Source organism: Phycodurus eques, chromosome 1, assembly GCF_024500275.1.
Source record: "Phycodurus eques isolate BA_2022a chromosome 1, UOR_Pequ_1.1, whole genome shotgun sequence".
Taxonomy (NCBI): Eukaryota; Metazoa; Chordata; class Actinopteri; order Syngnathiformes; family Syngnathidae; genus Phycodurus; species Phycodurus eques.
The window spans coordinates 6,250,727-6,266,371 of NC_084525.1; the positions used below are offsets into that span (position 1 = coordinate 6,250,727).

General features: G+C 45.0%; 1 protein-coding gene across 3 annotated transcripts in view; it reads left to right on the forward strand.

Moving 5' to 3' along the window:
* Positions 1–2,976: 2,976 nt before the first annotated feature.
* The window catches only part of iqsec2b (IQ motif and Sec7 domain ArfGEF 2b), a 46,179-nt gene continuing 33,510 nt past the window's right edge, over positions 2,977–15,645 (forward strand). The window contains exons 1-2 of one of the 3 annotated variants that reach the window (XM_061674531.1): positions 2,977–3,386; positions 3,672–4,483. In XM_061674531.1, the coding sequence (XP_061530515.1) occupies positions 4,038–4,483 (446 nt within the window). In that variant the 5' untranslated portion in view covers positions 2,977–3,386; positions 3,672–4,037. The remainder of the gene's footprint in view (positions 3,387–3,671; positions 4,484–15,645) is intronic. The other 2 variants (XM_061674540.1, XM_061674558.1) reach the window with 2 other exon arrangements.

Below are 15,645 nucleotides of genomic sequence, written 5' to 3' on the forward strand. Positions count from 1 at the left end.
TAGGCATATTGTATGTGAACTTAAAACAGATGTTGCTGTCCCACTTAAGTCCACTAGATGTCAGATGTCCAAATTGTTACTGACTGTCAAAACAAATCAAGACGAAGAAGGCATTCCCGCCAAATGTGGACTATGTATGCTCATACTAAAAATAACACTAACAGCAATATACAGTAGTATCTTGACTTACGCGTGCACCAACATATGAGTTTTCTGAGTTACGTTTGTTTCGCTATGTGTTGCGAGCATTTGAGGTCCTCGCGACCTTCTGAATGCCGCAACATTCACTCAACAATATCCGACCATGTAGTTTTCATATTAACTCATTCACTGCCAGCCTTCCTAGTTAACATGGATATTTGACTTCTAAAGCCGTCAATGGCAGTGAACGTGTTAACTTTCATTTTCCCTGTTTGGGATTTCAGTGCATTTTTCAACTGGATTGTATAATTACATTTAACAATGGAAAATGCTTCTTTTTTTTTTTTTTTTTTAAATACGTACTGTACCTCTTTCCTTTTCCCATTTCTCTCATCTGTCCTCTCCTCTACTGTATATAGTATATGCTCCTCTACAAAACCTGCATACATGTTCACTTTTACCTCATCACAACTCCAAGCAATAATATTGCAACTGTCACCCGTCCGTTTCTGTGTCAGTCTGGCGTGTAGTCTGTACACACTTGACTATATACTGGTGTTCTATATAATTGTGATCACGCAAATCCCCTTTTCTTGCGGGTGTGATATTCTGCAGTCATGTACATTCTGTAAATATGCGTAGAGAGCTTTATGTGTAGAATATATAATGAATCATCCCTGAATATCTACAGTTCACGCAACAGATATCCAGTCATGTTGTTTGTTGCGTGATGAAAAATATAATAGAGCTTTTGTGAAGGACCTAGTGGATCATACCAGCCTTTTGGGTTTATGAATGATTTCTTTTACGCAACCTGAGTGTGAATTTGGATGCTCACTTTTTAGTCCAGTGAGAAATGCCGAAAGTATGCAGCAGGTGGGCATATTGTAAGATTTGGGATCAGAAGATAAGCACTGTCTGGAGTCTGGAGAGTGCTGTGCCCATTGTGCCATGTGCCATTGCCTTGGTAACACAAACTCCTTCATCCTGACCACTGTCTTACTGTGAAGGTTGTTATATCAACTAAACGCGGCCCTCGCTGCAAATCAGTCTGCAATTCTTCATGAGTCACCCTGTTGTATCTGAGATTACTTTTTGTTTCGTGTTACGACAATACGAAAAGCATTATGAAGAGACACTGTGAGATGTTATTTTTTTCTATGAAATAACTTTTTGTTTTTAATGACTCAGGTTAACAGATACTTGAGATTGAAAAGCCATTCAGGAGGGAAAGTTGCACATTTTCATAACAGATTTATATTATTTACGACGAGGCAATCATATGACCTTAATGGCAACATCAGGGGACAATACACTCGTTTAGTTCTGGAAAAGTCCCCTTTATACATTACTGGATTTGTCCCCTACAACAATCAAATCCTGACAGAGTGACACAGCCAAATCCCCAAACCATGTCCATAATGTATCACTTGAGGTTTTTTTTTTTTTTTTTTACCAATTTTCTTTTTTTTTTAACACTTTCACTTCACGAAGCAGATTATATGTCCGAAGAGTAAACACATTCAAATAAAGTTCTGGCTTGATATCATCATCTGTGGTCAAATCATGTTTTATTGCTTTTTGAGAGTTGGACAGCAGATGGCAGCAACAGTGCACCAGAGTCTTTCTGATCTGGGACATTAGTTCTCAACTCACTTGTTTTGGGGGGTTTTTTTCACAATAAAAGTAACGAAAATGTGTCGTTCAAAAATAGCCTTTGAAAACATACTGTTAAGTATATCATATTTAAAAAATATATATATAACGAGAAGCTGAGCTGATGCGTGCCACATTTATCAACAGATAAAACCCTGATCATGTTTCAAACCTCAATTACGAAACCTGCTCTTGACCACAACTGGGGATTATTTTTATTTTTTTTTTACATTTGCCATGGGCTCACCACTACCTGCGCGCTAATATTAGCTCACTGTGTGACCAACGACAAAGACAAGAGGGTCCCCATTTCAGAGCACTTGAGGCATGCTGAAAAGAAGTGAAAAGAAATCATTTGACCTTTGAAAATTTGACGCACGTCACATCTTGCTTGTCATGGCTTCAAATTTGTTATAATGACCTTTTAGTATTGCATTTCACTCCAGAATGTTTGTGTAACCTCAGCGAGAATACACGGTGCACCGCCGATGATTTGGCCTCTTCGAAATGGCACAGGCGTGTCGCCTAATCGACACCACCAAAAAAGATTCATTATTTAGCCAGTCCCTCATTGATCATGTTAACTACCATAATTTCTCAAATATTATGCACATTTCCCCCCCAAAATGTTTTGGTCAAAAGTCAATAGAGTGCATTATGGATATAAAAGTCAAGTGAAAAGAATCTTTTCACATTGTATAAATGTATAGCAGAACATTGGGCTTGTGTAAAAGATGTTTCATTCCTATATGATATGTCTAATGTTACAAATTGATATACAACACGATCAAGTTTCATGTCTGTTGCTCACGCGTCCATCCGCTGACGGCATCCAATTTAGCGTCTGACAGAAAATTTTGACTGACAATTCCAGTCACATAGTTGAAATCCACCCATGGGGGGGCAAGCACATCGTTAGGGGGGCACTGCCCCCACCCCTTTCAGATTCGCCACTGTACTGCTGACACGTCCCACATTCAAACTACGGAAGGACAGAAGGCTATGATAATCATTCAAGCCATTCACCTTTTTTTAATTTATGATTATTTAAATTTATTTTTTTTTCAAATGACATAGCAGGCTTTGTTTAATAATGCTGAAAATATTTGGTTGATGAAGATTACGCAACGGCGAATATTTTATTCTGAATGTCTGGACCGGACGTTTATTCTGGCAGTGATCCGTTTTATTTTGAAAGTCCTTTACGGAAGTCTTCCATCGTCACCGTCGCGCTGGTCATCCTCCTCCTCGTCACCACGGTGAACTTGACAGTGGTGCTGCGCTCCAGAGGAAAAACCCGAACGCATCTCCGCGGCGCACGAAGCGCAACCTGCGCTCTATTTTGGGTTGGATCGGCGAACCGCACACGCACGCGTGACGCATCGAGAAGTCACAAAAGTCGCAGAATATTTACGGCACGTGTCAGTTGTTTTCTTGTCTCTCGGTCTGCCAACTCGCGCGGCGTGGAAGTAAAAGTCTGCATTGCTGCTGGATGGGGAAAAAAGCCCCCGCGCGCGCTCACTTCGCAGCAGGCGCCCGTGACATGAACGGATGGAGTTGTGGAGCACCTGAGGGGAGAAATGGACACTGTAAGGCAATTTTGCTTACTTTCTGTGCCGTGAAGACGCTTCCAGCCATGGGTTGAAAGAGCCAACCGTGCACGGTGCATGGGGATCTTCAGTGTGGGAGTTATGTGGTGATTGACACTGCCTGACCATCGGTTGGAGATCAGAAAGAGAGAGGCCGTTTTTGTACCCTCTTGTTTGTCTAGTCGGATTGTCGGATGGATTATAAACTGGTAGCGTCAAAATTCTGAGATGTTTTACATTCAATGACATTGTATCATTAATGTTTTTTTTTTTTTTTACGGACAGTTTTAGGTTGTCGACTTGTTTCTCGTTCATGATGATGGCCCAAACGAGACCATTCCATGCTTATTTGGCAGCCTCTTGGAACATGGCGGTAGATGATCAGACAATCCACAGTCTACTCACACGCTCATATTTCTGCGTTCTTCTCCACATCGCAACATCCCAAAGTGCATGTAAGATGTTCTAGCGCTCATGCGTGCCCTCACATCGGACGACATGTAGTCATCCCGACAACCGTCAACTCTGGGACTTTTTTGTTTCTGAACACCCGAAGCTAAACGTTCATCTCATCCAGAGTCTCGGTCGCTCCTTTCCTCCCTCCCCCCCACTCATCAGGGCTGGTGGGGGGGGTGGATCCGGGCTTCCGCCATGGAGGCCAGCCCGGAGAGCCCCAACCGGGCCGTGGAGTACCTCCTGGAGCTCAACAACATCATCGAGAGCCAGGCCAAGCTCCTGGAGACCCAACGGCGGCGCATCGACGAGCTGGAAGGCCAGCTGGACCGGGTCAGCCAGGAGAACAAAGACCTGAGACAGGATCGCGGCCCTCGGACCCCCGGCTCCGACACCCCGGAGCAGAACCGCAATCACGGCCAGCCTCTGTCGCTCCCCGTCCATCACGGCGTCGGCGGGGACGTCGGCGCGTCCTCGGCTCAGACCAAAGGCGGAGCCGCGACCGTGCCGGCGCCCGGCAGGGACAGGAGGACCCACGCCAGACTGACCCGAGGTCTCTCCTGCGGCTCGTCCGCCGCCGAGAGAGAGCGGCTCCAACGCACCGACAGCCCGGACGCCAACACCGGCTCCGCCGTTCGCAGAAAGTAAGTGGAGCAAGCCACCGTTGAATGATTCATGTCCTGCACCGTGCAGCTACGTGCTGAGGAAAGAATGGAAATGGTCCATTTCTCATGCGCACATACGTACGGTACGTTCCGGGTCTGTTTGACTTGTTTCCACATTTCCCCCAGCCACGATGCTTCCAAAAACAACACGTCAATGTTTCTACGGGAAAACTGTGCAAATGTGATGAAACACAGACACTTTGTGGAATTGTCCCATTAAGACAACAAATAGACACTTTCATGGCGTGTACAGTTTCAAGATTCTGAGCCCTAACACCATTTTTCTTCATTTAGCACTCTAAAATCCATTTTAGTAGACTTGGGTCCTTTTTGATGCAGAATGGCCTCAGTGTCTACAAACTTTGTAGCACCTGTACAAAAGAAGATCATTTTCAAATATGTACCTTTTTTCTCGATATTGTGTCACTTGACATTGATTTGCCTGTCACTAAATGTCGCTGGCATAGATACAGCAGATCCTCCGCGTTGAACACCTGATACGATATGCTTTTGATCATCTTTGCCCTCGCTGTGATACAAGTTCACCTGTCCAAAGATACCGATTTTCAGAACGGGCAGGCTTTAAGGGGGGAAATAATAATAATAATAATAACATTCTGGCAAATTGCGTCTCGAACAATACAGTACACAATCTCGCATCTTTTTCTTCTCGAAGTCAAGGAGTCCGTGACGTCCACTTAAGTGGTCTTCTGCAGGCCATTTGAAGTTGCTGAGCGTCTCAGTGCTTTTCTTTCCTTTTAAGGATGCACCAGCTGTTGATTTGGCGCACACCAATGATGGCCTCCTTTACTTGCATTGAGGTCTTGTCGGACTTAATACGTGGCCGTCTTTTTCCGCTCTTGGTCAGTCGTCCGACTGCTTTTGAGCCTGACACAATGGTGACCTGGTTTGGGGTTCCAATATGCGGCTCTGGCCCTCCGATGTGGACTTTGCTTGTTCTCCCGGCACTCGGGCTTTATCCGCTTCCTCCCGCTTCCTCCCCACATTCCTAAAAACATGCATGCATGTCAGGTTCATTGAAGACTCTAAATTGTCCTCAGTTGTGAATGGTTGTTTGTCTATATGTGCCTTGTGATTGGTTGGTGACTAATCCAAGGTGTACCAGCTCATCCGTGACTCTGATGAGATCGGCGGTGTGCAAACTAAGCACTTTTACTGTTTTTCTCCATTTTGATTTTATTGCGCAAAATTCCATTCGGGGATTAGTGGAGTGAGGTTACATTAAAATCGTGCTCGCAGTTTTAACACCTTTAATGCGCATTTGAGCGTTTTTCTTTTTTGTTTTGTTTAACGTGTACAAAAACGTGTTTGTTTTTTTTGGCTGCGATACATTTTGTTCTGTTTTTAATTCATCTTTGGCGTCAAAGCGAGGCCCTAGAAGCTTGCGATGTTTCCCTCCGACTCAAGGCTGACCTTAAGTTAGAGTGCTGCAGGCTTTGGCAAACACCAAGTGCATCTGTCCTCGTTTAACGCACGCGCACACGCTCTGCTTTTGTTCTGGAAGCATTAAGCTTGGTGAGTAGGCAGCAATTGGTGTAGAAACAAAAGGCAAACAGTGAACTGGAATGTGACGGTCTTCTATGATACAACAATCTTTCCAGTCATTTCTGGACTTGATCTGTTCTCCCAAGGTCCCAAATGCTCTTATCAGTCTCTGATTTAGACTCAACCCAACCCCTTATCGACCAGACCCCGGGGGGGGGGCTTGGTCATTACACAGAAGCACATATTAGCTCTGTGGCTGTTAAATACTGTGATGCATTGCCCCTTTGCTAATTACCCGTGGCTTCCTTTGGAGGAGGTTTCAGGCCTGGTAGAAGCGTCTAGTCGCTCCCCCTTGGCCTGAGCTCAGTGACAAAAGCCTTTTCGTTGCCAATTGATCGTAACACAACACAAGTGTGTCATAAAATTAGATAGCGGAAACAGGAACGGGTTATGATCTTACGCAGAGTGTGTAAAAGAGAAAAGGTGGAACACACGCTGACTTGCCATCTGTCAACAGGGTGTGGAGCGGAGCCAGCGAGAGCGCCACGTAGGGAGACGCCTTGTTCTTGAAACGGCTTTCTGAGGCCAAATGAATCACCCTTTTCAGGGCTTTCCTTCGGGGTCGCAAAAGTACTTTTACGCTGTACTTAAGTAGAGGTAGGCTACAGTTAAGTGTGTTAAAACTATGAGACTAATAAAAGTACAATTAGTGATTCAGCTTCTTAAGGAAAGATAAAAAAAAAAAAAATGATTATAATGATTACATTTCTTAAATCATCCCACTGACGATTAGGCGTCGTCCTATTCCGAGACTCATTGCACCACATTTAAAGGGAACGACAGGAGCCGCTTTGATTGGCAGCGAGCCTTGTCGTCGGAAGTCACAGAGAGAAAGCAGAAGAGTGAGGGGGGGGGGCAGATTTGTTGGGCAGATCTATGGGTGAACCCAGAAAAAACGTTTTTAAAAATACACCTGAATAGACAAAGGAGTCATTTTGACGATTTCCAGGTGTCCTTCACAAATGAACGTGAACTTGTACAGTTATTAACAAATTGACACCATTGCTACCAGACAGATGCGCAACGGTAAATCGTGTCCTTCGCAATCGATTGTGTGTTTGCAGCTTTAATGACTTTTTATTCCTCCACTTGGCCCGCTCACGCCTGCTCCTTTGCCCTCTGCAACTCGCACCGCCCCTAAATATAATTGGCCAATCATGTGGCCTTTTGATATTTTCCGTTGTATGTTTGCGTGAGACAGACAAAGCGGCTCCCCTGCGCTACGGTGTCCCGGCGGCTCTGTTTTAAACAGCTGCCCTGAACCTGCCTCCTTCTTCTCTTCCTGCTGCTAATAGCGGTGTGAACAATGCGAGGCCTCGGGCTGACGTGATGTCCTTAAGCACCTCCGCTAAGAAGCAGCAGGGTTTTTTTTTTGTTGTTCTGGTTCATTTTAGGAGGCGTCATGCGGGTGCGTTTCAGACGAGCCAGTGAAAGTGTCTCTTTATATAATGTGCCGCTGTGAGCCCAAAATGTATTGAAAGGGAAGCAATATGCACACTGAGTGCGCGAGAGAATAATTAGTGTGACCGCAGTATACTGTAATTACTGGTGAATGTTGCCACTATAAACATATATGTGTGCACTGTTGCCTGCCACCATCTTTGTGGAATTTTATGAAAAAAAGCATGGAATCTAAAATCCGCCCCAACAAATAATATCACGAAAAATGATTGATTACCGACATATTGTACATGACTTGTTCTACTACCCACACTGCTCCTCTCACCAATGATGTTCTATTTGCACTATTTAAGTTGAGTTTTTAGGGCACAGTAAGTTTGACTCGTCCATTTGGAGAACCCCTCTTGGAATTTCAGCTTGTTGGTGGATCTTTTTTTTTTTTTTTTTTTTAAATGAAACTTTGCCAGCCAATCCGAGAAGGGTAGCAGATGAAAGAGAATGGTCAAGGAGATATGTTGCGAAATAACGATGTTACAGTGTTGATTGAATTTTCTCCAGATCCCATCGTCTGATTTTCAAAATTCTTGGTGCGTTGTACTCAAGTTGAAGTGGCCGTGCCAAGCGGACTCAGCATTTTGCCATTTTCGGCAAATCTTGTCACGTTGCTATTATTAGACACCCTGTAGTCACCCTCCGGGTAATGTGACGTTTCCTCTTGTTATGTGCATCGGGGGTCGGGTCGGGGCCTCAGTGGCGCTGATACGGAGAGTAAAGCTGTTATATAACACCCCCCCCCCCCAAAAAAAAAGGCCTCGAGCTTCAAGCAAAATGGGCCCCGTGAAGGTGCTCGCGTGGTTACATGCTCGGCGCTCTCGGAAATGGATATTAATTGTGCCAATATGGAGAACACTGATGGGCTCTTGTTTCACAAGGAGCTTAATTTGCTAAATTTAAAACTCCCCCCCCCCCCTCTTTCTCTCTCTCTCTCGCACACTCTCACACATGCAGACCCACGTATGTACAGTCGCTGCGCTCCCCCCGCACCGCCCCCCCCACCCCCACCCGCACGCTGCGGCTATGACTCAGACAAGCTGCACTTTTCCACTGCTCCTTCTTTTCCTTTTTCCCCTTTTTGCCTGCGCACTTATGATTATAGGCGGCTTGATTGACACCCTCATAATGGATGACCAGGGTTTCAAATCATACAGTCACTTGGATACAGGAAAGCAAGTGGCAAGTGGCCCCCAGCCGCCGTGGCTCGTATATTCTCTTAGGGGCCCCTCGCAACTTTCCTGCAGCCGCTGTCTTTCTCCGTTTCAGGGCAGCAGATTGATGGTGTTTATTTTGAGCTCGAATCAAAAATGTTGCAATGCTGCAAAAGGAGATGTCTTAAATTGAAATCATGCGCTTGTGCGTGAGTGTGTGCGCACGTGCGTGTATGTGTGTGGGTGGGAGGCAACCTGAGTGTGGGTGGTGTTTATATGACTTCTCCTCGGCATTTCGGAGTGTGCAGGGCTTTGTGGTGTTTTGCACTCAAATCAAGCATTCCTCGTACGAACGTTCACGTACATTAGAACTTGGATTCAGTTGAAGCTGTTTACAAGATAATCCTTTGTAACGGTACAGAGAGAGAGTGTAGGACAGAAATGAAGGTTTCAAGCCTTGGTTAGGGGTTGAAGCCAAGTTTAAGGTTTTAAATTAGGGTTTCAAAGGCTGGTTAAGGTTTCAAAAACAGTGTTCAAAAAGTGTTTCAAGCCAAGTTAAGGGTTTCAAAGAAGGGTTTGGAGCAATGGTAAGGGTTTAAAAGGAGGGTTTTAAGTCAGGGTTAGCGTTTGAATGAAGAGTTCAAAGCGAAGGATAGGATTTAAAATGAGGGTTTGCAGTTTGGGTGAGGGCTACATTTTAGAGTTTGGGTTTCAAGCAAAGGTTAGAGTGTCAAGCCAGCGTTGCATGACAGACTTGCCATCATCGTCATTGTCCTTCTTGAACTGGCAAGCATGCAAGTAAATATGTAAGTTGCTCACAGGAAGTGAAATGTCCTTGGACCGGCGCTCACTGCTGAGAGACAAACGCAATACTGTAGTTGCTGTGGAAACAGTGAAAACGCATTCCCAGTATTCAGCTTCAACTCACCTGTGTCAGGGAGGGATGGCCAAGCCCTGATCTCATTTCACTCTTGTTGGGTTAAGAAACAGCCTCTTGCCCTTTTTTTTTTTTTTTTTAAAAAGGAATTTAAGGATCCTTAATTGTCAATGCTGTATATATTCAGGGCATGCAATGCAGAAGAATTGAAAGGTTGTTTTCCTCCCTCCAGCAACAACACAGACGTGCAATATGTTCACTAATAGTGCACATTTAAATTTAGATGACATATTTAAATGAGTTGAATGCGTGGGTACAAACCGTAACGTGGTCAGCTACTTGAATAATTGGTCACTATCCATATCACAAACACAGATATCTTTATTGCCTTTTGCATTCAATCGGCAAACCACACAGATGTCAAATTTAAACCCTGTCACAGACCCATTATGACCTATGTTATGCATAAAACAATGCAAAAAAATTTTATTTTGTTGGCACGGGACCTTTAAGGAACACATTGCAATGGCATCAGATGTTCAAAATGTTCATGAATTGTTGACATTTCAAATAAAATCATCCAATTAAATGACCTCAGATGTGCAAAATGTAAATGGCTTTTGCCAATGAAAATTGAAACAATGCATTTTAACAGCATCTGTGTCTGAGCTGCAGCTGTGCCCGTGCGTACATCACGTGACAAATGAGCGGTTTTGCTTAGTTATTTGTGAGGAGGCTGACGTCTGCATCCAAAACACAACTGTGGATCTCATCACGACCCAGTTGAAGGCGTACACGCCATCACCGTATCGTTTCCTTGAATCTTTAGTGGTCATTTCCCCAAGATGCACGTACGACTTTGGATGCGGGATGCTTTCCGAACAGTCACATGCACGTTCTACGGAGCAAAATAGGGAGACTGGTTACCGTGGGAACGCCGTAAGCTCTTCCATGAAAAACTCTGTGGGAGACAGAATAGAGAGAGGAGAGGAGGGGCGATGGTCGGACGGAGTGGGAGCGGGAGCGTGATGAAAGACATCCAGCGGGATTGGATGACAACACGAGGAGACCCACTCGTGGCGGGAGATGCCTCGCAGGTGAATTGAAAAGTTGGGCCGCTTCGTGAGCTCATTTCCCTGCGCTTTTTGTCAGTCGCGTTCATATTTCACGTCGGGTGTCCAATTCGCACGTGCGCACAAGCTCGCAGGTGCCCGCCACAGTCAATCGCAATTGTAAGCGTTGCCCCTCCTTCTCCGAGCTTTCGCCTGGCACTCATCGCCGTACGCCCACACAGGCAGTCCACACTGTTGCCAAGCAGCAGGGGACTCAAGCGTACAGTGAAAAGTGTATCGGTGTTGGAAGGGGGCTGAAGCTGTGGCAGGCGACGGGGGGGGGGGGGGCGCTGTGTACAAACCCCAACCCTTAACTTTAGGCCACGACGGAGCGTGTGTGGTAATCAACCGTCTTTGTTTGACAGCAGGAGTCAGGCGGGTCACGCGCCGGAGGTGGATGACGCAGTGTCCGCCCACTCGTTCACAGACATGGGGGCAACAAAATAGTCAAAGCATCTTTTCAAGTGGCTCGCACTGAGACAAAGATTGGATGGCGACATTTGAGCGAAGGTGAAGCATATACATAGCCTCACCCACACGCCGACGCCCCCACGCCAAATGCACGCTGACACCGGCAAGCGTGCCGTGCACATCCTATTGCGTGTTCACGTTCCGTACGGCGTTCCCGCCTCTCCGGATTGCGCTCACCCTCGCCCTCCTCCGTATTCGACCTCTCCCACTCTCGCGTAGCTCGCTCTCCTCCCACTCTTGCTGCTGCCTGCAGCCGCTGTCAACTCTTCCAGAACACGCCACCTCACACATGCGCGGCCTTACTTCCTGTGCCCGCCCGCCCTGCATTTGACTAAAATCTTGTGACCTGTTTGATGTTTATTTTGTACATTGAACTCGTGCTTGTGTTGACCTGCTAATTGCAGAGATATAGAGCGCGAGTCATTTGTATTACATGCCAAAGGGTGAGTTCAGTGATATAGTGCCAGTGCGCATATTTGTTCGCCCATGCGCGACGTCACGCCGGTTCATGCTTTATTTTGACTCGTACTATTACTATTGATGAGCATCATGTGACGGTGGTTTGTTTGTGTTAAATAACCGAACTACTGAATCCAGTCATTTATGTAACATGGGTTCATGGTTGTGTACATGCGAGATGCATGGTGTTGATACTTCCTACCACTCCCAGATATTCGCCATTCGCACCAAGGCACTGAGGAATTCAAGCACACGTGCTCATAAAGCAGAAATCCGCTCCTATGGGTGCTGTGCACAGAGGAGACAATCTAAGTGGAGATGTTATACAGTAGCTGCTGGTGAAAGACAAATATGTGTGCAAGCGCAGCTCAGGCTTACATAAGAGCACCTCCGCTACCAATATTGAGCGCATCCACCGGCTCATCTGCGACACAGATCATATCTTGCGACTTGTCCCTTCAAGCTTTATAATCTGTGCGTGATCTGCCTTGTTTCACACTGTAAAAAATAACTTACTACTGTAATCACATTTTAATTAGAATTTCATATCACCGCCGCTAAGCAGAGAACGCTGTGCCCACGTGATTACACGCTGTAATACCGTCACACTACTTCTTGCTAGCACGTTTATCAAATATTGTTCCAGTGACTATGAAGTGCAGGTTAAATGATTTTTATATTCCCGATGTTTCTATATATATAAATATATATATATATATACATATCTTAATTCCCATTTTGTGTAAACCAAAGCACATATGCTGTTCAGGATTATGAGCAAGCTGGAGTGTATCCAAGCTGACTGTGGGTGAGAGGTGAACGTTTGACCTCTTATGTCAATCAAATGTCTTGGCAAACATATATGAATACATAACACGTATACTCGTGCTCAAAAATATTGCCACCCCTGCCAATAATGCCATTTCAAGCCATGAGCGTATAAAAAGACATGCTTTTGACATAGCGTCACATGGATGGAGCCAGTGGCCACACTCTTTTTCTGTTGTACAGCTGCTACTTGGCTGCTCGTCGTCGCCGACACGTTGCCCGCCATTGCGTATAGTGTGTAGCGCTGTGTTTGGCAATTGCAATGTCACTTCTGGTAGCCTCTGCAGTGGATAGAGTAACCACAGCTGACTTGAGCTTCGGGTATGTTCGGGGAGGACTCAATATGCGTCATAAAAACGTCAATGATGAGATTTCCAGTCTCATGAAAACCGATTCAATCAAGTTTTCATTGGTTTAAAGTAATTATCGTTGTTTTAGTATTAATACACGTGCTTAAAATTCATGAAATCTCATGAAATCTATTGTTATCCTCCCTTCTCATGCAATGGACTATTCCATCTTCTACTACATCGTGCAGACTTGAGGATGGGGGAAGCAAAACAATCTTGTTGGTGGGTTGTCAGTAAAATGAAGCAGAGTTATCCAATTGGAGCAGAGAAGAGGAGGAGGCGAGAGGAAAACGTTTTTTTTTTTTTTTTTTTTTTTAAATTGAAACTATCAAAGGTTTCAACTTTTTGCTGGGGACACCGAATGTGCGTAATCGACAACAGCAAGAGCGGCGTGTTATAACCAAACGTTCTTGAGTGCTAGTAGTAGCGCTACTGTCAGTGTCAGGCGAGAAGGATGCAGCAGAGATAAAGTGGAGCGTGACACAAGTGATGCTTTTCATCACCAAGATGTTAGGAGCAAAGCGGTCAAAATGGTAAACAATATTAAACGTTGTTTACTCATTCACTCTCATGGATGTTTATTTTTGTCAACAGGAATTTCAGCGTTCACTGCCACCGACGAATAAATTCGTCAAGTACGCGTTTCAATGGGTAGGAGGAGTCTTGCCCAGCTTGTCAGTGAAATTCAGCTTTGTAAACCACTGTAATGGCCAACAGATCCCTGTAGATGGCGGCATCGCATCGCTTTGGATTTGAGATCAGCGCAGCTTTTGAGTAGAAGATAAAGATTAGGTGGCGACAGAAATGCCAACACGTCGAAGGTCGGAAGAGTTTAGGCTCCTCACACTTGAACAGAGTATATGTATATGTATGCTACAAAACAGATTGTGTCGCGGTAAATAGTAGAAAGTGTGTTTTGCGATCGTGAGAAAAGATGGCACGCCACTGACGTTCGACCCAAGGCATGCGGTGAGTCAGCGTAGCTCACGGTGTGTTATTTAGTTGTATATTTGTATATTTAGAAATGAATATTTTTCCATCAAAAACCCTTTCTCAGTCTTGAAAGAAGAGATTCTACTCTTTCTTTTTGGTAGGTTGGTTGCTTAGATTGTCGCAGAACACCATATTCTCTGGGTCTTCAAAGATCATTCAAAATGCTCTGAAACAGCCGCCAGCGAATGAGACTAAAAGCACTCTCGTGACTGTAGTTTAACGTTTCAAAAAGAAAACTTGCTCCACAACACAAAATCACCAAAGTTCTCCTTAAATGGGATTTAATTTCTGCTTCCCTTCATGCCGCCAGCCTGAGGGAAAATAGTTAATTCTATTCGGTCGATGCATCTCGCACAGATGCCCATTCCACGAGCCGAGTAGAGTGGTGCGCCATCGCTCTCTTTGCCCAACGCTCTGCTTTCCTTTGCTCAAATGTTGGGGACTGCGTGTCCTTGACAGCATCTGGCCGCGGCCAGAGCCCAGCATTTACATGTTAATCTCCACCACTGCTCTCATTAAGACTGCGGCCGGAACATTGTTTAATTCATGTCGGGATGAAGGGGAAGCGGAGAGTAGCTTCATGTCGGATGTGCACTTTTGCATGCAGTTTTACATTTTTCATCCTGGAGGAATATTTAGAAATGTAGTGAACCCCCGGATAGATTGTAGACCCACCCACTATCGATGAAAATCTGCGATATAGAGAGACCATAACATATATTTTTTAATAGTTTTACCCCTCCCACAAACTTGAAACGAATGATAACACCATTTTTAAACAGACTGTAAATGTATTTGAAGACAAAAAAAGATGTCTGATGACTGTGTCGCCTTGTTGGCCTAACATTTCGCCGCTGGCCCGAGAGTTATAATCCAGTGATGGCAGCAGACGGGCAAGTCTGCTGCAAAGTCCTCTGTAAATTGACCGAATGGAAGATGAGATGTCAAGAATGAGACACCGAGCAATAAACATCGTTACAGAGTAGTCAAGTAGACTTGATTAGTCGACTAATCGGATAAACCTCGACCGATACCGTGTAAATCCAGACAAAAATAGTTATAAATGGCAGATTTCGGAGATACACAAATACTGTTGTTGTTGTTAACTTTTTGCGGTCTCACTGTATTGCAGATTTTTAAATTGTACACAGATTTTTAGCGATATCACCGGATTTTTGATATTTCTTTCACATACTGACTGTTATTGCAAAGTCACGTAGCAATTAGTATGAGCCAGGAAGAAAGAGTGCAAAAAAGACAGAATGCCCAAAGTTTGGGATCGTCTCACACTTAAAAAAGAAGATAAAGTGCAATGTGGCTACTGCAAAGTAGAACTGGCTTACACATTGGCACCCCAAAAGCAACCATCGTTTGCTAATTTAATATACCTCACCACCGGTAGTTAGGACGAATTGTAATCCCACCGCAGGTCGTCAAGGGTAGACAGAGCCGCTGGTGCACTTTCAATCGTTATATTGAACAAACAGTAAGAACACAAAGGTGTAACAACCGCATTCACGGGCCACAAATGACGCCCAGAGCACTCGACATGCAGACTGGCTAACCGTTAATCACTTAACAGGCCCGCTGCTATCCTGAGACCACAGCCGCCGAGCCTACGCTCTCATTCGCTAACTCCCACGTCACTCAACAGGCCAGGCCCTGCCTTTTAAAGTCACACACATTCAAAGTCACAGATACTACGGTGTAGAACGTGAGGATGGCGACCCCCAAATGGACAAAAGTAAAAGCTGAACCTCAACAGCGCATTTTGTATCGGATGGGCTGGCCTTTCTCTCCATTCCAGTCGCGGCCTTTACCTCACAGTTCATCCACAGATTGTAAATTGTCACACTTCCTTTTCAATGTGCCATTCATT